Raw genomic sequence first — 24,808 nt, 5'->3', positions numbered from 1 at the left:
TATAATAACAAGATTAAGTTTTAACCGTATTCCTTTTGAATTCTTACATGTAAATACTGGGTCTTCCCTGGTGCTCAGATGGTAAAGAATCTGCCTGCAGTGTGGGAGACCTGGGTTCAAACCCTGGGTTGGGAAGATCCCCTGGAGGAGGGCATGACAACCCACTCCAGTATTCTTGCTTGGAGAACCCCCATATACAGAGGAGCCTGGCAGGCTACAGTCCATGGGGTCACAAAGAGTTTGGACACAACTGAGCGACAAAGCACAGCACACACATGTAAACTGGGTCAGTTTAAGTACACAGAGAAGGAAGAAAAATGAAAAAATGAGACAGGAAGAACAATGAGCACGCACATATGCAGACCTCTTTCTCTCTACATTTGACTAGAAGGCTGGCTAGTCCTGGGCTCAGTCTATAGAGTCCTCTGTGTTTTATAAATGGGAGTCAGCTAGTCATAAGCCTATAAGGAGTGAAGTCTAAAATTACAGATAATCATGTCTCGTGACTCACGGAGAAAACCCATCTGCAGAATGATATAAAGAAGTTACCAGCATGCAAGAAGTGACATGGAATACAATATCCCTCGTAACTCCTTCTAGTTCCAGTGGCCTATAAGACCTCTTCTCCCGCTAATCCTTGGAATCTTCTTGATTCCAAGAGCCACTAAAATCCCTCGTCTCGTTCTATGCAACCCACACACTTTTTTGTCTTACTTACTAGAGCAGAATATGTTAACTGCAACCAGGAGAGTTTTATCTAATTTTGTCCTCTCAAATTCACTGAAAATTTTGAGATGTCAGTCGCTATAGTACAAGTTTACTTAACTTTAGATAAGTAAACACAAATAAGTTCAAACGCACACACATATATAGCCATGCCACTTCAGAAGGCTGTGTGTGAGCTCCTTAAAATGAAAACAGGGAAGACTACTGTTAATCATATGGTTAGTTCACGGCCATTTCTAGGACTCCCTAACCAACACAAGAGCAGCTAAAAGCTCATATTACTCTGATCTGCATTATTTTGTATAAGTCACTACATAAAGGACCTCAGAAACCATATAACCTAATTCCAGCACCCTTTAAAGATGAAGAAAGAGAGGTAAAATAGCTTTTCAAAGGCTACACAGAGGTCTATCTGGCATATGTTAAGAAACTGAAACAGAAGGAAAACAAAGAATAAAAAGAAACAAAATGAAATAATAATTGGCAGTAATACGGAGCAGACTGACAACTCTGTATTTTTAAAGATATTTGGACTGGGGGAAAAAAGCTACTCAGCTGGGAGAAGAAAAGTATCAGCACAAAACAACTGAAAGAGCTCATGAGTTGTGCCAACTGGAGAGGAAAATCTGCTTTCTTTTAAAAAGTCAGAATCATTATAATTTCACCAAGACTTGAGGCATTCTGAGAAAGAAGTAACTGGCAAAAAGGGATGGGGGAAACAGTGACAGAATCGTTATCTGCAAAACATAACACAACCAAACAAGGTAATTGTTTACAATCCCTCCTTGCTTTCTTTTAGCAAGTGAAGAGAATCTAGAATCTTCTGGTATTGGGAGAAAGAACACTGGTATCTGTCACTTAAACAAGTAGAAAATAACACCATAATATAACATATTGTAAGAAAAAACTTTGTGACAAGTATCAGAATGAAAAATATACTGTATTTAATTCTGAATGCTGTTTATATAAAAATTAATAAGATACTGAAATTTCCTAATGAAGAAAAAATATGGACTATATATATAAATATACACACACACACACAGATTCTAGGAGTTGATAATCTACCTCTTTGACCACTGTATTTATGAGACAAAAAGTAACATTTTTTAAAAGTAAATCAATATTAATTGTACACTTGCATGTTTTGTCTTCTTAAAAAGTAACTTATTCCCATGAAATCTGTATTTGATATTCAGAATTCACAAATATTAGTATCTTTTTTAAGCAGCTGAGTTTTTTAAGTTCCAGAATGAGGCTTTAAGAAAATCATTTTGGAAAAACTATGTACAAAAAGGAAACAGAAACTCTGAGCAAATCACAAAAAGGCTGAAAAGCACTAAAGGTTTCAGGAGCAAAAAACTTGACACAAATTTTAAGTACAACTTATTTTTTGTTTTTTAGACTAGTCATAACCTGGAGTATACGTATACAACATTTGCTAACACGGAAAACAGTTGACACATTTCTAAAACCCAGGACAGTGTATCTATACAGGCACACCTCAGATATACTGCCGGTTTGGCTCCATACGACTACAATAAAGCTAGTATCTCAATCAAGTGCACCACACAAATTTTTTTGGTTTCCCAGTGCATATAAAAGTTACCTTCACATTATACTGTAGTCTACACAACTAATCAACTATCTCTGCAAAACTGCAGGATACAAAATCAATACACAAACATCCACAGCATCTCTATACACTACCAATCAGTAATTTTAAAAAGAAATTAAGAAAACAATTCCATTTGGAATAGCATTTAAAAATCAAATACTCAAGAATAAATTTAATCAAGAAGTTAAAAAAAATGTACACTGAAAACTTTAGATTGATGCTGAAAGAAATTAAAGCCATAAACAAATGGAAAGACATCTATGTTCATGGACTGCATTAAGATTTCAAAATCACCCAATGCAATATATAGAAGAAATGCAATCCCTTTCAAAATCCCAAAGGTATTTTTGCAGAAAGAAAAACTTATCCTAGAACTGATATGGAATTTCAAGCAGCTCCAAAGAGCCAAACTAATTCTGAAAAAGAACAAAGTTAGAGGACTGAAACTTCCAGATTTTAAAACTTGTAGAAACAGTAATCAAAATACTGTAGCAGGGAATGAAGGCAAATCCACAGACCAACAGAATAAGATAGCCCAGAAATAAACTGTCATGTACATGACAAACTGATTTTTGACACAGGAGCTAAGACCATGCAATGGGCAAGGACAGTCTTCAATAAACGGTGCTAGGAAAACTGGATATGCACATGCAAAAGAATGAAGCTGGACCACTATCTTACATCATCTACAAAAATTATTAACAACTCAAAATGGATCAGAAACCTAAATTAAGGAGATAAAACTTAAAAAATTTTTTTTAACCTACAGATAAAAAAATCAGAGTAAAAGCCTCATGACATTAGATTTGACATCAGTTTCACAGATATGTGAAAGTGAAAGTAGTACTTAAGAGTACAGGAAAACAAAAGAAAAGCAGATAAACTGGACTTGATCAAAATTAAAAGCTTTTATGCATCAAAGTACACTAACAACAGAGAAGTCAATCCAAAGGATGGGAGAAAAGATCTGATAAGGAATTAATATCCCTGGCATTTGGCTAAAACATTATTCTGGACGTGTCTATGAGGATGCGTCTGGGTGAGACGAACGTTGAATCTGTAGACTGAGTAAGGCAGATTGCCCTCCCACTGCAGACAGGCCTCGTCCACTCCACTGAAGAACGGAAGCCAACACAGAGGCAGAACAGAGGAGAATTCCCCTTGCCTGGCTGTGCTGAGGGGGAACACTGGTGTTCTCCTGCCGTGGACGCAGACTGGAGCGCTTACACCATTAGTCCTCCAGTTCTCAGTCCTTTGGGCTCAGACAAGAGCTGCACTAGCCCATCAGCCTCCCTGGGTCACCAGCTTGCCAACAGCAAATCCTGGAACTTCTCAGTCTTCCTAACCACATGTGCCAATTCCTCACAATCTACCTATCTACCCTCTTGATTCTTTCTCTGGAGAACCCAGACAAATACAGCAATAAAAATTTTCAAAAGAGACTGAGACATAACGCAAAACTCTTTAAAGAGGCATTCTATCACACTGGGAAATCGTCAGGTTTTTAAAAATTATTTATCTGGAGATTAAAAAAATTACATGCACATGAATGTAGCTCCTTAATGTACAGATAAATAACTTAGATAAAACGCTGATCAGAGCACTGCAGCTGGAAACAAACCAAAGCATGCGCACAGGCCTCCCTCAGCATCGCAGTCCATCATGAAGGACTCTCTCACTGAGCTTTAAGAAAAGCTTTATCCTTCTCACGTAAAGTCAGGAGAACTGTTTTTATAGTGGAAGAGGAACACAGGTAATGTAGAAGGTCCACAGGGTCATTTGTGAATTTCATGGATCCATGGACTAAAAACAAATACACTAATGTAACTGAGACAGAGTAAATCAGTGCAAAAAAAACTTGACTTACAAGTCTCGAGCTCTAGGCTCTAGCTTTATGTGGCTCTGCTACATTAAGAGCAAACCTTTGAGAAAAATCTCAACCTCTCAGGGTCTTAGTTACCTTGCCTGTAAAATGAGGAAACTAGATTTTTAGATGACCTCAAAGGTCCAAGTCTACTCTGAAATTCCATTATTCTAATGTAAGTAATACTTTTTCACTAGGAACAATGCCATCACGGTACAACCTGAAGGGGCCAATTAAATGATTACGTTTGAGGACAATGCAACGTGGGTTTCTTCAAACCTACAGCTTATAATTTTGCTCTATAGCTTATAAATTTGCTCTTCTGTTTCACGTGAATAAACAATACTCTGTTGCCCAGCTCTCTTTATCAAAGGTTACATGTTTGGAATTATATTAATTTGATTGTTTTGGGAATCAAAGGAATTACAGCTACTGGCCAGTAAGATGCCTGAAACAATTTAAAGGTGTGAATCTAGTAGGCTTCACAACTCTATCAAACTCAATATATCCCCTTTAAGAATATTTTACACTGACCCCTCTAACCATTTAAAATGAAATGCACAGGTAACTAACTAACCTATATATATAGGCAAAACTTTTAATGGAAACCAATGTCCTAGCAATAGACTTTGTACTCCAATTATGTTTTAGGTTCGTTTAATAATAAAAATGGTCTAACACAGTGGCCCCAACCTTTTGGCACCAGAAACTGGTTTCACAGGAGACAATTTTTCCACAGACCCAAGAAGGAGGGGTGTTCAGGATGATTCAAGCGCATTACCTTTGTTGAGGACTTTCTGTTATTATTACATCAGTTCCACCCCTGACCATCAGGCATTAGATCCCAGACACTGGGGATCTCACATACACACACACATGGACATTCGGAAGTCCTGCAGAACACAGGACTAGTCTTTGTTGTTTTCAAAAACTGTCCCAACACGCTACATTCCTTGGCCACATTCACTAAACGCCCTTCATTTATTCTGTCAGCCCAGAACACCTTCCCTCGTAAACTTCTAGAACATGTCCTAGGAAAGCAGTATCAAGCTCAATAACACCCTCACTGATAACCCCAGCTCTAACCTCTAAGATTATTCTGTGTGTGCCAAAAAAAACAACTGAAAGATTCTAGCTGATTTGTGCAGAAAAGAAAGAGCTGTGCTACTGAGAAACCAAAGAATATACAAGCCAAAAGGCATACTTTGCTTAATTGCACAGTATATACTGCACTTTTTTTTAAAAAAAACAGATTGAAGGTTTATGGCAACCCTATGTTGTCAGATCATGGTTAGCATTTTTTAATTAAAATATGTACACTGTTTTGTAAACACAACGCTATTATTGCACAAAATATACTGGGAACATAACTTTTCTATGCACTGGGAAACAAAAAATTCCTGTGACTCACTTCAATACTCACTCACTATAGTAGCCTGGAATTGAACCCCAAATATCTGCGAGGAATGCCTTTATTATTGCAGTACTTTCCAAATTATGCTGATTTTAGATGCTTACTTTTCTCTTAGGATCATTAATAGTTTGTGTGAATTAAAATAGACAAATGTCAAAGAGACATTTAAATTTAGCTCTGCTTTTAAGTCAAAAGAAATTCTTAAACATTATGAGTAACTGCAGCATAAGCTTATGAAAACTGAAGGCAAAATAGTAAGGCAGGCAAACACTGACACTTGTGGTCATTCTGAGATTGCTAATTTACAATCAGCTAATTCCTGCTCTGTGAGTTCAAAGAAAAGTAAAACTGCTTTGTAAAACATCAATAAAGGCCAAAGGAAAATACCAAATTCTTAATAAACACAACCATTTTTTTTCAAAAAGGAAAACTATTAATATTAAATAGTAAAAAATATGCCATCTGTCCAAACCTTATGTAATGAAAAAGATGTCATTTGATTTTAAGTCAAAGCAGCCTCTAGATAAACTCCAAGTAAACACTGCCATGCAAAACTGCTGATTATCTCAATAAAACTGAAGGTGTTACCTAACTAATTGGTTCAAATGGAATTTTTCAGTGTATTACATTGGAAATTACATCTGCTCCAAAACATTAAGATTTTTCTCCAGCAGTGAAAAAAGATAGCTAGTTTTTCAGGTGAAATAAATGGCTTGCATTCAGGGGCCTACTAGACAGACCAAAGTATAAACACGAATGGAGACCAATGAAGGGAAAACTGATTCATGTCTCCCAAGGCTGTTTGCTCATCACCCACCCTGGTTGAAGTGCTATCTCCACATTCCTTTCTCCAGCATTCTTTTTACCAAGGACATTTAGTTGAATTTATATAGATATATAGTATAATTCCATGAAATCACTTACCTTTCCTAATACATACTGGACAAATCTATACCTGACTGATCATGTAACAATCACTCAAAAACAATTAACAACATGAATTTTAAAATTATTATTATTTCTGTACCCATTTAAGACTTAAAGAGTTACGAGGCACAGCAAATTCTGTCTTTAAATTCTGGGTCCTTAAGGGATATTCTAGACATGCACGGGGAAACCCTAATATGAACCTGGATAATTCTGGCCGTGATGCATAGAGTAATATTCACCTATTTTCCCACCAGAGATGTGCTATAAAATTAAAAAGCAGACCTATGCAAGTAAAAATTACAAGACATTTATAACTATAAAACTTAACAAAATAGCTGCCAGTCTGCTGAGTCTGATAAAGAAATCTGTCACATTTAGAGAGAAACTTTAACCATAGAATTCAGATTTTAAAAGAATTAGACTGAAGGAAGAGCTTCTACAAGCTTGCCTGTCATAAGATTTTTACAGCTTCTCTTGGCTGGAAACATGCAGGTTGCTAGAAAAAGTCACTGAAGGAACTTTTATCTCATGACTGCTGTTTTCCTGTAAAGTTCCTAAGCTACTTAACTTAAACATAAGAAACAGAATGCAGCTGTACCTGAAAGTTTAAAGTAAATTCTGATTTGGCACACAGGTATCCTTTCATGAGCTTTCAGGAGTCTCCTTTGCCGTATGAACACTTGCTCCTTTGCAAGCACAGTTTAGACAATAGTCTACTGGGAATTCAGGGGCTCTACCTAACACTGCAGGGACCACTAACCAGCAGCTTATCTATGGAGTTCTCTTAATAGTCAAAATCGATAAGAAATTCAGTAGGGCAATCAAAAAAACAGTCAAAAATAACTGCTTTATCCTTCCTGGAGGAAGGGCATGGGATGCATCTAAACCATCTTTGTATCATTTATTAAAGTGTGCCTAATTTCAAATGCTGGCACACAGTAGTTGATCAGATATGTATCTATTGATCAAGTAAATAAAACAAAACTACAAACATCCATTTAAAATCCTATGAATGATCTCTGGGTATGCTGTGCTGGTGTGCTCAGTCACGTCTGACTCCTTGAGACCCCATGGACTGTAATCCATCAGGCTCCTCTGTCCATGGGATTTCCCAGGCAAGAATACTGGAGTGAGTTGCCATTTCCTTCTCCAGGGGATCTTTCCCACCCAGAGATTGAATCCACATCTCCTGAATTAGCAGGCAGATTATTTACCACTGGGCCATCAGGGAAGCCCCATGCTGTACTAGTAACAGGAAAAAATTCCCACAGTTCTCCAGCAGGGCCATGCAGCATAATGATTGAGAACAACTTATTTTTGCTTTAATTCCCAGCTGGACTCTTTCTTATCACTGCTGCTGCTAAGTCACTTCAGTCGTGTCCGACTCTGTGTGACCCCACAGACGGAAGCCCACCAGGCTCCCCCGTCCCTGGGATTCTCCAGGCAAGAACACTGGAGTGGGTTGCCATTTCCTTCTCCAATGTGTGAAAGTGAAAAGTTCTTATCACTAATCATCTGATATTAGGGATAATTATTTTATAACTCTAAACACTGGTTCTTCATCTTTAAAATGGGTATTACGATAATAAAACCTTATCGGAAAAAAAGTCATTTATATAACAGCTCAAGCAGGCTTGGCACGCAACATGAATTGAGTCACTGCTGCTACTAGCACAATCAAAGCCTACGTCAGGAATTACTGATAAACAGTGATCTAGTAAGAGCTACTTATACTTCTATAAAATAAGTCATTTTAAGCAGGCAATTAACCATCACTCTGCCACCTAAGTTTACTTAAAAACAGAGCAGTGAACATGTAATATGTGTGGACTTAGGGACTAAATGCCAAGAAACCTGGGTTTTAGTTCTATCCTTCACACTTTACCAGGAAAAACCAAAGCTCCAGGCCTTAGGTTTCCCATCTATAAAACTCTTAATGTTCTGACTAACATTTCCAGGAAAATCACATACACGCCTTAAAAAAAAAAAAGTTTTAGGATTCCTAAAACTACAAAACACAATTCATCACTTATACTAAAAAATATAACAAAAATAAAAAATTAAAAATATTAGAGAAAACATAAATCTATATTTGAAACAACAAACATTAGTAGGGAAAATAGGTGGGACCAAAAATATGACCACAAATATACAGCTTAAGTTTCAAAATGGTAAATTTCTATGAGTAAATGTCCCTAAAATCTGAGGAAAAACCAACAACTTATTTTAATAAAGGACAATGCCCCAGTACTTGCAGAAAAAAAACAGCAAGGTGCCCAACAGACTCATCATACAAAGAAATATTTCAGAGTGAGTATCTAGTGCTTATGGAAAACTTTGCTTGATGGCAAGTTACTAAACCATCCTGAAATATTAGGACAAATAAATATGATTACTATGATCTCACTACCCACCAAGAAGATCCTGTTTTTTATCTATTACATTATTTTGCTGAATTCCACCATACAAGTAATTTTAAAGAAAAAGAAAAAATAAATGATGATATTAAAAAGTAAAAATAAAGTTTTGCTGCCTTCAAGAACAGTAGAAACTGCACATAAAAAAAGAAGTGGCTGTATCAAATCATGTGTCAGTAAAACAATTCATGGCAGCTGATCTATATAAACAAAATAATGGGGGGATGTCTAAGTTACTCATTAAAAATGGTCTATGAGTTGTAACTAGATATTAGTAAAACTAAAGTTAGAACAATCTGAGGAATAAAAAACTTCAAGGGAAGGAGTGCAATGAAAGGGTTAAATTACACCAAGTTACATACTAACGCTATATGGCTTACACCCGGTAAAATCATGCAGGTAACATGAAAACCAACATCTAACACTGAAAACATTTAGAAAATCTGTGCTTGAACGTAAAGTTTAAAAAAAAAATGGGGGGGGGGGAGGGAATAAACTGAAAAAAAAACAAAAAACATTCATTTCATAATCCTTCCATTGTTGTATTATTCACTTATCACTACACTTACATTGACTATATATAATTTAACACAAAGAAGCAAAATCTCTAAGCTTCTCCCTACCTTGGGTTTTTAATCAAAATGAATGCAAAAAATCACGTGGGATTCAGCCAAGCAGTGACGTTAAATTCTGCTCTGTCAGAGAGAGCATCTGTCAAGCCCACATTTAAACTGCTGCCTGCCTGTGCAGCAGCTGAGGAACCGTGGATTTCATATTACAGACTAAAATCCCAGTGAAACTGCTCAAAATCCTTCCTGCAGCTGCCAGGCAACGACGAGAGAGAGTTAAATCCTGCTCTTTTCCAATACAATCGAAGCACTCCATTCTAGCTCTGGCTGCTTTACATTGCAGCTCAGGGTTCTTACTAGAAATATGGATACTGAGAAGAGAATAGAGCACTGCATTGTCCGGCCAGGAAGACAGCAGATGTAAAAAGCTTCAATGCATCAACTGTCGGGAAGAGTCAACAGTGCTCCAAACAGAACGAATCACCACAGCTCTTTTGTTTAAAGAAAGAGAAAGAAAATGAAAGAAAGGAAAAACCTCAGAAGATTAGGACCCATATGAACAAGGAAGGGAACTCGAAGACAAGCAGACAGATGGACACTTTGGACACTGTGAAAAGCAATCGCAGGAGGCAGACTGTTGGGGGAGGTGTGCGTGTTCACTAGCATCTTTTTGCTGGAGCGATGGCGTGCCAAAAGTATCTTCAGTGGGCATAATCCTCACCACATAAATGGCCTGACCAAGGAAGGTATGTCGATATCTTGTGTGTAATACTCATTTAAATGTCTGTTACCTTTTTATAGCCCAGGAGGCACTAATCTCTAATAAACAAGTTCATACATTTCACTGTCCTTGAAACTATGAGAGGGTTTCTAAATATATGATTTTAAAATTTGTCACTGTTTAGAAGACAAGCTGTCACTGCTTTATTCAAGTAAATATGTACCTCGCAGTAATTATGGATTACAGAAAAGGCAAATAGTAACAAGCTGTGCTTAAAGGCTTCTCTGAAAAATGAAACTTAAAAAAAAAAAAAAATCTGAAACCCGCTAAAGAAAGCACAGCAATCCTCTATCAAATTAGGTCAAGTTGAATCCTTATCCAGTAAATTAAAGGGCTCTCCTTAAAATGGCTATCAAAGGAGTCAATGCAGTAAAATTACACTAAATAGTATTAAAAAAAGATCCTAATATTAAGAGCTTTTTCAGTCCTTTTAAAGCAAAATCTTAATATACAGCAGGTTTTAGTAACAAAATCTTCCCTCCTATGTCCATCTCCCTAAATAAAAAAAACAAACACAACCTCTGAAGACTATCAACAAATTTTAAGTACCACTGAACTGTAAGATACTAAAAGGAAAGCATTTGTACAGGATCACAGAAGGCAGTGTGTGTTTATGCACAGCACACTACCACAGGAGATTTACATGTCCACGAATACAACTTCAAACAAAGAAATATAAATACTTGCTAATACTACCCCTATTGCTAAAAGCAAGACTTTAGGAAACAGACTGATTCTAAATGATCAAAATATAAGATTGGTTTTGTGATCATTTTTAAAGTGAAACTCAAAAACATAATATGAAAATACTCTGATATAAAAATATCCATGTAACAGCAATACAAGGCCAAAAAATTCAACTTAAATGTAGCCACTGTGCCAGGCTATATAAATATGTAATAGTTAACTACTGGCACAGTATGTGTGTGCAGCGCAAAAATGAATCTAATAAACTATTTTAGTAACCATCGCAGAATAGCAGCTCATGGCTCAGGAACTCATGTATTTCTAAAATTTTTTACAGGTCCTCAAAGATTCTGATTTTTGGTCAACTTTATAGCACAACTCATTATTTAATAATCACAAAAGGCAAACATTTTAAAGACATATGTAAGCATTCTATTCTAAAATTAAGATTAAACAAGTCTATCTGGCCTATTATTATTACAGTTCAACTCTCACTCACAGCATTTAGTCCATTAAAGAATGAAATCAGACGGTATTAAACAAAAAAAACTCAAGTCTCCTTTAGAGCCTTTATCTCTCAATGTTAAAGTCACCAATTAAATATTTTTATTAAGCTAGCTACCTCAAAATAGGAGTGCAAAGTTTTTTATTCAAGCACCCCTAAACTCTCGAACTGTTCCAAAGGACTAAAAACATCAACACTTTTAAAAGCCAGATAATAAAAACAGTGTATGCATGTGTGTGAGAGAGAGAGAAAGAGAACAACATTTTACAGCAACATCCTCTCCATGAGTGTCAACCCATAAGATGTAAATACACATGAGTAACTTGACAATATTATCATAAAAACCCATAAAAGATAAATCAAAGCTACTGCTACTCTGAAAATGTAAAAGTGCAAAGACTATTTAGAATATGAAAATATTTCAACTTTCTAGTTTTATTACCACTTCTTAAGAATTAATGTAATACAGGCAGTAACTGGAAAAGAATTTTATCATTTAATAGAAGGAGGAATCTTTACTTTAATTGTACTTTCTTTTTAACAAAACAATTATGATAAATACCTGAAAAACTTTTAATAAAGAATTTTTAAAGGCTAGACATATGCACTACATTTACCAATGGGAGAGTTGTCAAATGGGCATATATAGACTTCAAGTTTGAGCAGCTTAATATTTACAAACATACAAATATCATGAATTTAAAATAAGATGCATCTCCATCACGTATTGCTACAAAATCACAGAGGACCATAAACTATGGGCACTATGCCAGATTACAATATATAATAATTAGCTCTTTTCTGTAACACTGAAATACTTTAGAAACATCACTTCAGGCATATCTTCATAAAAATACAATTTACTAATATATTTACCTGCATTCATTTCTCAGTCCTTTATTCATTCAAATATCTGACCTTCTATTTATTGCTTCTTAAACCATCAAATTTACTCTCTTGAAAGATCTAAATGATTAGACTTCAACCAGATTTCAAGCATTCTCTATCAACAGCTGATACATTTAATTTAGTTTTGGAATGTTTAAAATAGATTATTAAATAAATCTTAAAAGCAAGTTTTGTTTCTTTTAAATTTACACACATAACCTTCATAGCTACTGGCCTCTTTATGGGGTGGAGGAAAAATTATTACTATTTATCTAATATTGCATTTGAAAATAAAAGTTTAGTTTTCTCATCTCAACAGAATGGCCAACTATAAGAAAAAAAGTGAGTTTTTATACTAGAACACTCAGCTCTATTATTTTCAGCTGAGTTTACAACAGAACTGTTTTACTGGTACAGTGAAATCTTGGTCTTCATCAGAGTAATGTGAAATTAAAATTCAAGTGAATAAATTCTAATAAATAACTAACTAGATTCTGTGTTTTTTAAAACCTGAAAAATTAAAAAGAAAAAACACTGCTCCTACCTCACAAGATGATTAAATAATTTCTTATATCTGAGAAAAATGATAACTTCTCAAAGTACATTTCATATACTAGAAATAATCAAAAGGTGGTGCCTATACTATTATACTTTTAGAAGTCCATTCAAATTCCCACCTACTTGCTCCTCCTAGTGGCTGTTACTAGAACAGTAGTACTTTCGTTCATACATGTGTCTAATACTTTCAACCAATATTTTCTAAATACTTCATACTATATAAGTGAATGTTATTCTAGTTATTCGATTTTATGAAGACTTCCATGTAAATGCCATTATTTCCCCCAAATAATTAAATTTCATATCGAATATCTTAAGTATCTTTGGTATTAACCATAAACTTCCCAGTATCACAAGCTAAATAACACATTCAAACACATATATTTATAAAACTTCTAATAAACAAATGCTCTTACAATGAATTTTTAATTCACCAGTTTTCTTTTCCTTAAATAATTTTCACAATAAAAAGTTGAAAAAGTTAAAATTAAACATGAGTCCCCTTTTCAAAAAGTTTTTATTTTTCTTTTAACAGAATTCAAGCTATAGCTCCTCACCTATCCTCTACCCCCACACCTTGATCCAGAAAAACTAGGAACTGAAAAAACATGAACAAATTTGTGCTATGCACTGAAAAACTTCTTCAAAGACCAGTTCTTAATACGTGGCATCATGAACCTCCCATATTGACAGCTCATAATTTTTGTCTTCTAAATGTAGTGCTCTAAGTGTCATGCAAGTCCTACAAATGTAATAAATTCTCCACATGCAAATTTAGAACACACCACAACTCAAAAATCTTTTAAAATGCATTCTGTGAAATTTAAAATTTTAAACAACTGAGGATATAATAGTACCTAATGCCTATATTTTGAAAATTTCGGAAGACTGTTCAAAGCAGTTCTTTGCTAATTCTAATACTGAGAGTCAACTGAAGTACGTGATAGTACTCTGTGAAGGCCACAGATAATTAGAGATAATTAGTTGCTATATTTTAAAAATCAATCTTAAGTCTAAGAAAAGACAATGATCTGAATGCCTCACATTTGAAGTGGAAGGTTAAAACGAGAAACGTGTATTTGAAATGCTCATCATTTATTACTGTCTTAAAATCTTGCACTGAAGTTACTGAACCCTGAAAATTAACTTTGACAGGTGCATCTTCTCACTGACTTTCTCCACACAGTAGGGGCCAATGGAAACATGCCAAGCAGTGTACTGTGACTAACAGAACTCTGCCATAATCAACCTTGCACCGTCTGTCCCACAACTGATACATGACCATTTTACAAAAAAGGCCGCTGACTGTGCACCATACCACCAATGGTATGTCAAATCAATTTTAATTAATGCCAATACATTTTCCATCTGCTCTCAGGCCTTTTTACATGGCCTCTCCCAGGAATCCAGCAGTGTTTCTCTCTCCTCCATGCACACAACTTTCAGTCTTTAACTTTAGTCAAAAGAACAAATGACCAGAGCTACTGAGATGATGAAATAAGTGGAAGAAAAATTCATCACCTCTCTTAAAAGTGCTCACTGCGCTCCAAAGGTATATTTTTAAAGAAATTAATCCTGTTCTCAGGACATTAGGTTGCCACGGGAAGACAAATTATAAACTTTGTTCCTGGGTGATCATATTTTCACAGCTTAAAAATTCCCATCTGCCCTAATTTTATTAGTCTCTTAAAAGCAGTTCTGTGGTATTTAGCATTTTGTAAACTTTTATGATTCATCTTTATAGAATGACTCCGAGGAAGACGACGTGACCGAATTAGAAAATGACTACCAAAGAACAGTATTGATTCAGGAGAAGGACCCGCTCCCCAGCCACCAGTATCTCTCATCCATTACTGGATATTTACAACATGCTTCAGTGGAGAAGGAGACACTGCTGCTTTGCAAAGATGAGCTGGAATGCCAAGAGGTCTCTGTTTCGGACCCATCTTATTGGTGTACTTTCTCTCGTGTTTCTTTTTGCTATGTTTTTGTTTTTTAATCATCATGACTGGCTGCCGGGCAGAGCTGGATTCAAAGAAAACCCTGTGACATACACTTTCCGTGGATTTCGTTCTACAAAAAGTGAGACGAACCACAGCTCTCTTCGGAACATTTGGAAAGAAACTGTCCCTCAGACCCTGAGGCCTCAAACAGCAACTGACCCAAACAACACGGATCTGTCACTGCAAGGAGTTACAGGGCTGGAGAACACGCTCGGTGCCAACGGAAGCATTTACAATGAGAAAGGTACTGGACACCCAAATGCTTACCATTTCAAATACATTATCAATGAACCTGAAAAGTGCCAGGAGAAAAGCCCCTTTTTAATACTACTAATCGCTGCGGAACCTGGACAAATAGAAGCTAGACGAGCTATTCGGCAAACTTGGGGCAATGAGAGTCTAGCACCTGGTATTCAAATCACACGGATTTTTCTTTTAGGTGTAAGTATTAAGTCAAGTGGCTACCTACAACGTGCAATATTGGAAGAAAGCAGACAGTACCACGATATTATCCAACAGGAATACTTAGATACATACTATAATCTGACCATTAAAACACTCATGGGCATGAACTGGGTTGCAACATACTGTCCGCGTATTCCTTATGTAATGAAAACTGACAGTGACATGTTTGTCAATACCGAGTATTTAATACATAAGTTATTGAAGCCAGACCTGCCTCCTAGACATAACTATTTTACTGGTTACCTAATGAGGGGATATGCACCCAATCGAAACAAAGACAGCAAGTGGTACATGCCACCAGACCTCTACCCTAGTGAACGCTATCCTGTCTTCTGCTCTGGGACTGGTTATGTTTTTTCTGGAGATCTGGCAGAGAAGATATTTAAAGTTTCTTTAAGTATCCGTCGTTTGCACTTGGAAGATGTATATGTGGGGATCTGTCTTGCCAAGTTGAGAATTGATCCTGTGCCCCCTCCCAATGAGTTTGTGTTCAATCACTGGCGAGTTTCTTACTCAAGCTGTAAATACAGCCACCTAATTACCTCTCATCAGTTCCAGCCTAGTGAACTGATAAAATACTGGAACCACTTACAACAAAATAAGCACAACGCTTGTGCCAACGCAGCAAAAGAAAAGGCAGGCAGGTATCGCCACCGTAAACTACATTAGAAAAGACAACTTTTTTTTCCCCAAAAACATGCAACCTGTAAAATATTGCTAAAAGCATGTGTAGTTAAAATTATGATTACATCCATAGGAACAAGTTTTAGTTAAACTCATCACATAAAGGGATCCAAAAATATTTTTAATTTTTGAAGAATACATTATATAACAAAAAAGTATCCCAAAACAACCTATTAAAAAATCGACTTAAAAAATACACATGGGGGATTCTGTGTATTAACACGCAATAACAGGCATGCATACATCAATGGTTCGAATCTTACGTTAGGGGCCAAGAGGATGTATCTGCATGTTTTCCACGTAAATTTTAAGAAATGGAGATGGTCAAGACTCTTCATTTTAGATTTAGTTTTCCATTTCAATATATGTAAATAAAACATTACTGTCAATTTTAAGGAAACTTTATAATTGTGTAAAGGACACATTTTCTGACCTATTCTAGGTCAGAAAACAACATTCCATGCAATAAGATTTAATTGACGTATTCCATAAACATAGTTATAAAGTTCAGAGGTTTCAGCAATGAAGTTCTTTCTCATCTAAGTATTCACCTTTTAAAAACAACTGAGATGTTCAGTTTCTTTTATCAGTACTCACATTTATTGGGGGAAATTATTTTGACATGATGTGATAAAATGTGAAAAATCAATGTGTCTCAGGCTCAAGTTTTTATAAAAAAAAAAAAAATTAAATGTTCAAACAGAAAGTGTGTTTCCTCGTTGGTGTTCAGGGCCAAGCTAGTACTTCACCGATTTCCTCAATCAGCCAGTTACTGCACTCTCAAGGAGCATCACCACTTAACTTCAAGCATATCTGAAAAAAAGCTATCATTCTCCTCTAACTGAAGCAACCATGATTACTTACAGGCACAAACAGGATGCACTGTTGAAAACAGATAAAGGATAAAGAATGCAGCAGCAGTTTCATTCAATACATTTAAGATGCATGTCTGCCAAACCACAACATATGGGAAGCAAGTGTACACATACCGATACTTCATCATTTTATGGCACCTACTTCGTTCTCTGAGTGCCAAGTTTACAAACTGCCTGCAGTTTTTAATTTGGTGAGTGACAAATATACTGTTCCACCGATTAAAAACTTTCGGGGAGGGATGGGGGAAAAACTACAAATGTCTGATGAAACACTTGATTCTAGGATGAACAATGTATACAATGCACTTTTACCAAGTTTTTAATAAAAAGGGTAAACAAAAAACCTTCACTGAGTGTTATGGTCCAAATATTTCACAGAAATTTTGTTGGTTCCATCACAAATTTTTAAATCAAGAAATACTAACCCATTAATTTTAAAACAGTGCTTTTATTTCATACCAGTATATAAATCTATCAATCTTGACTCAGTAAGGATGTTACTTATGCTAATTTTAACATCAATCATTTTTATCCTTGATTCCACTCTGAAGAGTTATCCACTGAAACATCTATTAAAGTTCAGAATCACAGAGAATGTTTCAGTACTTATAATTTAATGTGTTGAATTCTACTGATACTCAGCTTATCTCCCACTTTTAATTCAGTCATCTAAATGTTCTGTTCAGAATAGAATAATTCTGAATACTGAGCTATATTACCCCACCTCGTGGTAAGGTCTGTTTTTCACTTACTTTATTCTGCATGGTCATAAAAAGACTAAAATTACTAAGTACCAAAATTACTAGACAAAGGTCACACATAGGAGGATAATACCAAATTAGTGTGATGAAAAGTAAAAGGAACCCTTCCCTCAGTATATAGAATTCTATTAATTCTTTTTTTAAAATGTACATGCACATGTGTGCATGTACAGGTATACACACTCAGAAACAGAATCCAAAACTATTCATACAAATTATTACTACAGTGCAGTATCTTTAAATGATAGTTATTTTCCTTCCAGAAAAATTCAAGTTTAAAAAGATAATTAATGAAAAACAGAATTCTTAACAGACAATTAAATTCCTATCTCAGGTGTCAATTTAAAATCACTTCTATATCCCTGATAACACCATCTTGAAACCTTATGGGAATCTGATGACACTCCAAGTTCTCAAAGAGCACTGAATCAAATAACAAAGTGCTTTAGTACTGCTGAAAATCCTTATTTTAAAATAAATATTCTATTATTAATTTATTTTTGACCTTCCATTCTGAATATACAAGCTGATTTCTTCAGCAAGATGATTTTCATGTTCATATATGATTTTTAAAATACAATATGTATTCAAACACCTCACCAAATATAAATTATGCCAAGTACCATGTAATTTTTATTATACACGAAAATGTAATTTTAATGACTGCACTTACATCTGGTCAAAGAAAAAATTATAGGAACAACTATGTTATCTTTATGCTCAAGGTGTCAAGAGATATTATGCAAGATAAAAATAACAAAAGTTTCACTATCCACACTAGTTTAATTTGATTAAAATTATAGGTAATGAAATTCTAATTCAAGTAAATAATTTAAAGTTCTCACCTCTGAATATACAGTATAATCACATAAAATCAATTGGAATCTTATTAAAATCTATTCCCAAATCCCTATAAAAATAGTGTCAGCAAAGCAGCAGGAACTATTTACTGACTGAGCATACACTGCGTGCCTGGTAGTGTGTTAAAGGACTGTACACACACGATTATACATAATCCTTCAAAGTAACACTAAAGGACAGGAAAAGACTGCAAGAGGTTAAATATCTGAGATCACACACACAGTAAAGCAGCAGGGTTCCAGCTCAGATTCTTCACCATTATGCTCTTCTGCTACATTCTGCATGTATGATTCCTGCCAGGGTCTAAGAGCTAAGCAAAATGGCCTGTGCTCTCCTCTAGTCTGCACTCCTCTGTCACCTTCTGTGAGGCTCTCAGGCTGCACAACCATTTTCCCACACTGGCAGGACACCTTATGTCAAGTAAAGCGCAAATACAGAGTGGGAAGTAAAGCGCAAATACAGAGACGGGGAAGGAGAGGAAAGCTGGTGCCTCAGTCATTTTTTCTTCTTTTCAGTTATTGATGTCTGGGGGTCAGAAACTTAGAAAAGCTATGAATGACTGCTTATCTCTTATTCCTTTGGGCACTGAGACACATATATAAACAGGCAGGTGGCACTTAGAAATTATACAAAAGGTGATCCTTTTCAAATGCAATTTGATTACTGTCAGTAGACAAAAGCAGCACCGAATTTTCTCACTCTACTGGTTAGTCACCTACTGTTTTGTGATAAGGTAGTAACACTCATTTTATCCAGCTGATTCAGGTTATTTTCAGTTTTTAGTGGTTTGACAACATTTGACTATTAACACAGATTTAAGGAGCCAAAAAAGTCTCTACCTTACATACATACTAACATACCTCACGAAGTATCAGTGTATCACTTAACACAACGCTCAAAAAATGGATACTGGATTAATCCACCAAATACTAACAAGGGACGTTATGAGCTTTGGCAAGAAACCTGTCGCTGCCCACTCCATCAGTGCACACACACACCCTCCCCCAAGTGCAAGCTAACTATAAGCCTTATTACTTTCAAGATCTGATTTGCCAGAGAAGGAAGAAAACCATTTCTGTATTTGCAGGAAGTGTTTCTCCACCCTCTACTAGCAAATATCCACACTAAAGGATGACCAGAGAGAAAGCAAGTGCTTCCCTCCGGTTACTAATCTAATTCAACTTCCAACTGAACCCTCCAGACTCTCAACCTGAATTTCACCTGAGACAGTGTCTTGAACACTGAAAAAGGAAAACAAATCAGTTCAGTGCAGTCACTCAGTCATGTCCGAATCTTGGTGACCCCATGAACCGCAGCGCATCAAGCCTCCCTGTCCATCACCAACTCCTGGAGTCCACCCAAAACCATATCCATTGTGTCGGTGATGACATCCAACCATCTCATCCTCTGTCGTCCCCTTATCCTCCTGCCTTCAATCTTTCCCAGTGAGTCAGCTCTTTGCATCAGATGGCCAAAGTATTAGAGTTTCAGCTTCAGTATCAGTCACTCCAATGAACATGCAGGACTGATCTCCTTTAGGATGGACTGGTTGGATATCCCTGCAGTCCAAGGGACTCTCAAGAGTCTTCTCCAACACCACAGTTCAAAAGAATCAATTCTTCCACGCTTAGCTTTCTTTATAGTCCACTCTCACATTCATGCAGGACTACTGGAAAAACCATAGCCTTGACTAGACGGAACTTTGTTGGCAAAGTAATGTCTCTGCTTTTTAATATGCTGTCTAGGTTAGTCATAACTTTTCTTTCAAGGAGCAGGTGTCTTTTAATTTCATGGCTGCAACCACTATCCGCAGTGATTTTGGAACCCAGAAAAATAAAGTCAGCCACTATTTCCACTGTTTCCCATCTATTTCCCATGAAGTGATGGGACCAGATGCCAAGATCTTCGTTTTCTGAATGTCGAGTTTCAAGCCAACTTTTTCACTCTCCTCTTTCACTTTCATCAAGAGGTTTTTTAGTCCCTCTTCATTTTCTGCCATGAGGGTGGTGTCATCTGCATATCTGAGGTTACTGATATTTCTCCCGACAATCTTGATTCCAGCTTGTGCTTCCTCCAGTCCAGCATTTCTCGTGATATACTCCGCATATAAGTTAAATAAGCAAGGTGACAATATACAGCCTTGGCGTAATCCTTTTCCTATTTGGAACCAGCCTGTTGTTCCATGTCCAGTTCTAACTGTTGCTTCCTGACCTGCATGCAGGTTTCTCAAGAGGCAGGTCAGGTGGTCTGGGATTCCCATCTCTTTCAGAATGTTCCACAGTTTATTGTGATCCACACAGTCAAAGGATTTAGCATAGTCAATGAAGCAGAAATAGATGCTTTTCTGGAACTCTCTTGCTTTCTTCATGATCCAGCGGATGTTGGCAATTTGATCTCTGGCTCCTCTGCCGTTTCTAAAACCTGCTTGAACATGTGGAAGTTCACGGTTCACATATTGCTGAAGCCTAGCTTGGAGAATTTTGAGCATGACTTTACTAGCGTGTGAGATGAGCGCAATTGTGCGGTAGTTTGAGCATTTTTTCGCATTGCCTTTCTTTGGGATTGGAATGAAGACTGACCTTTTCCAGTCCTGTGGCCACTGCTGAGTTTTCCAAATTTGCTGGCATACTGAGTGCAGCACTTTCACAACATCATCTTTTAGGATTTGAAACAGCCCAACTGGAATTCCATCACCTCCACTAGCTTTATTCGTAGTGATGCTTCCTAAGGCCCACCTGACTTCACATTCCAGGATGTCCAGCTCTAGGTAAGTTTGAGTGATCACACCTTCATGATTATCTGGGTCGTGAAGATCTAAAAAAGATAATAGTTCTTCTCTGTATTCTACGGAGGAGCCTGGTGGGCTACAGTCCACGGCGTCGCAAAGAGTCGGACACAACTGAGCGACTTCACTCTCTGTATTCTTGCCACCTCTTCTTAGTATCTTCTGCTTCCGTTAAGTCCATACCATTTCTGTCCTTTATTGAGCCCTCTTTGCATAAAATGTTCCCTTGGTTTCTCTAATTTTCTTGAAGAGATCTCTAGTCTTTCCCATTCTATTGTTTTCCTCTATTTCTCTGCACTGATCACTGAGGAAGGCTTTCTAAATATCTCTCCTTACTATTCTTTGGAACTCTGCATTCAAATGGGTATATGCTTCCTTTTCTCCTTTGTTTTTCACAAACAATTAGCCAATCTGATCACATGGACCACAGCCTCATCTAATTCAATGAAACTAAGACATGCCGAGTGGGGCCACCCAAGACAGACGGGTCGTGGTAGAGAGGTCTCACAGAATGTGGTCCACTGGAGAAGGGAATGGCAAACCACTTCAGTATTCTTGCCTTGAGAACCCCATGAACAGTATGAAAAGGCAAAATGATAGGACACTGAAAGATGAACTCCCTAGGTCAGTAGGTGCCCAATATGATACTGGAGATCAGTGGAAAGACAACTCCAGAAAGAATGAAAGGATGGAGCCAAAGAAAAACGACACATAGTTGTGGATGGAACTGGTGATAGAAGCAAGGTTCGATGCTGTAAAGAGAAGCATTGCATAGAAACCTGGAATGTTAGGTCCATGAATCAAGGCAAATTGGAAGTGGTCAAACAGGAGATGGCAAGAGTGAACATAGACATTCTAGGAATCAGTGAACTCAAATGGACTGGAATGGGTGAATTTAACTCAGATGACCATTACATCTACTACTGTGGGCAGCAAGCCCTTAGAAGAAATGGAGTAGCCATCATGGTCAACAAAAGAGTCCGAAATGCAGTACTTGGATACACTCTTAAAAACAACAGAATGATTTCTTTTCGTTTCCAAGGCAAACCATTCAATATTACATTAATCCAAGTCTATGCCCCAACCAGTAATGCTGAAGAAGCTGAAGTTAAACGGTTCTACGAAGACCTACAAGACCTTTTAGAACTAACACCCAAAAAAGATGATGTCCTTTTCATTATAGGGGACTGGAATGCAAAAATAGGAATTCAAGAAACACCTGGAGTAACGGGCAAATTTGGCCTTGGAGTACGGAATGAAGCAGGGCAAAGGCTAACAAAGTTCTGCCAAAAGAATGCGCTGGTCATAGCAAACACCCTCCTCCAACAACACAAGAGAAGACTCTACACATGGACATCACCAGATGGTCAACACCGAAATCAGACTGATTATATCCTTTGCAGTCAAAGATGGAGAAGCTCTATACAGTCAGCAAAGACAAGACTGGGAGCAGACTGTGGCTTAGATCATGATCTCCTTATTGCCAAATTCAGACTTAAATTAAAGAAAGTGGGGAAAACCACTAGACCATTCAGGTATGACCTAAACCAAATCCCTTATGATTATACAGTGGAAGTGAGAAATAGATTTAAGGGACTAGATCTGATAGATAGAGTGCCTGATGAACGATGGACATTGTATAGGAGACACTGTACAGGACATTGTACAGGAGACAGGGAGCAAGACCACCCCCAAGAAAAAGAAATGCAAAATAGCAAAATGGCTGTCTGAGGAGGCCTTACAAATAGCTGTGAAAAGAAGAGAAGCAAAAAACAAAAAAAAAAAAACAAAGGAGAAAACAAACCAACAGCATCAAAAAAAAAAAAAAGTTAAATAACAGAAAGCTGTAAAATTATATGCCAAATCTTAAATTCATATCTGTGTTAAGTCTTAATTCAATGTTTAAAAGACATTAATTGACACAATATAATAAAATTAATAAGGGTTGTCTGCATCACTGTCATACCTAGTTCAGTTCAGTCGCTCAGTCGTGTCCGACTCATTGCGACCCCATGAATAACAGCACACCAGGCCTCCCTGTCCATCACCAACTCCCGGAGTTCACTCAAACTCATGTCCACAGAGTCGGTGATGCCATCCAGTCATCTCATTCTCCGTCGTCCCCTTCTCCTCCCGCCCCCAACCTTTCCCAGCATCAGAGTCTTTTCCAGTGAGTCAACTCGTCGCATGAGGTGGCCAAAGTATTGGAGTTTCAGCTTTAGCATCAGTCCCTCCAATGAACACCCAGGACTGATCTCCCTTAGAATGGACAGGTTGGATCTCCTTGCAGTATAAGGGACTCTCAAGAGTCTTCTCCAACACCACAGTTCAAAAGCATCGATTCTTCGGCGATCAGCTTGCTTCACAGTCCAACTCTCACATCCATACATGACCACGGGAAAAACCATTGCCTTGACTAGATGGACCTTGGTTGGCAAAGTAATGTCTCTGCTTTTTAATATACTATCAAGGTTGGTCATAACTTTCCTTCCAAGGAGCAAGCGTCTTTTAATTTCATGGCTGCAATCAGCATCCACAGTGATTTTGGAGCCCCCCAAAATAATGTCTGACACTGTTTCCACTGTTTTTCCATCTATTTCCCATGAAGTGATGGGACCAGATGCCATGATCTTTGTTTTCTGAATGTGGAGCTTCAAGCCAACCTTTGCACTCTCCTCTTTCACTTTCATCAAGAGGCTTTTGAGTTCCTCTTCACTTTCTGCCATAAGGCTGGTGTCATCTGCATATCTGAGGTTATTGATATTTCTCCCAGCAATCTTGATTACAGCTTGTGCTTCTTCCAGCCCAGCGTTCCTCATGATGTACTCTGCATATAAGTTAAATAAGCAAGGTGACAATATACAACCTTGACGTACTCCTTTTCCTATTTGGAACCAGTCTGTTGTTCCATGTTCAGTTCTAACTGTTGCTTCCTGACCTGCATACAGGTTTCTCAAGAGGCAGGTCAGGTGGTCTGGGATTCCCATCTCTTTCAGAATGTTCCACAGTTTATTGTGATCGACACAGTCAAAGGCTTTGGCATAGTCAATGAAGCAGAAATAGATGTTTTTCTGAAACTCTCTTGCTTTCTCCATGATCCAGAAGGCTACTAAAAACATATATTTGAGTATAACGAGAACCAGAATCAATGTTAGTCTCTACCGGCAACGAAAACTTTTCTAACATACCTGCAGATGTCCTTTGGGAAGCTACTCCATCCTGCATTAAGAAAGTTCCAGGAAAACTTTCAATCCAGACACCCTGCCTGGCACTGGCTAAGATAACCAGAGACCTTCTCTCATAGCAATGTGAATTCTGAAGGAAAGACACACACTACATGCATACTGAGGTGCAGCCACATACACAAAACGGCTAGGGCTGATTCATTTGGGCTCATCACCTGCAGAGATTACCCAC

At 37.1% G+C, this 24,808-nt stretch overlaps 2 protein-coding genes across 2 annotated transcripts in view; one reads left to right on the top strand and one right to left on the bottom strand.

Moving 5' to 3' along the window:
- CDC73 (cell division cycle 73) overlaps positions 1–24,808 on the bottom strand; it is a 96,591-nt gene that overhangs the window by 28,929 nt on the left and 42,854 nt on the right. The gene's annotated exons all lie outside the window — the stretch shown is intronic.
- Positions 9,700–17,284, top strand: B3GALT2 (beta-1,3-galactosyltransferase 2). Its single transcript, XM_055419930.2, has 2 exons — positions 9,700–10,284; positions 14,702–17,284. The coding sequence occupies exon 2, from the start codon at positions 14,826–14,828 to the stop codon at positions 16,092–16,094; it is 1,269 nt and encodes a 422-aa protein (XP_055275905.1). The 5' UTR covers positions 9,700–10,284; positions 14,702–14,825; the 3' UTR covers positions 16,095–17,284.

The sequence above is a fragment of the Moschus berezovskii genome, chromosome 17, assembly GCF_049115385.1.
Source record: "Moschus berezovskii isolate FMDL1 chromosome 17, NW_MosBer_1.0, whole genome shotgun sequence".
NCBI classification, from domain to species: Eukaryota; Metazoa; Chordata; class Mammalia; order Artiodactyla; family Moschidae; genus Moschus; species Moschus berezovskii.
This window is presented reverse-complemented; position numbering and strand designations above follow the sequence as displayed.

Bases quoted from the DNA above. Each gene is read 5' to 3' on its own strand.
- B3GALT2 (XM_055419930.2), top strand. From the start codon at position 14,826: ATGCTTCAGTGGAGAAGGAGACACTGCTGCTTTGCAAAGATGAGCTGG.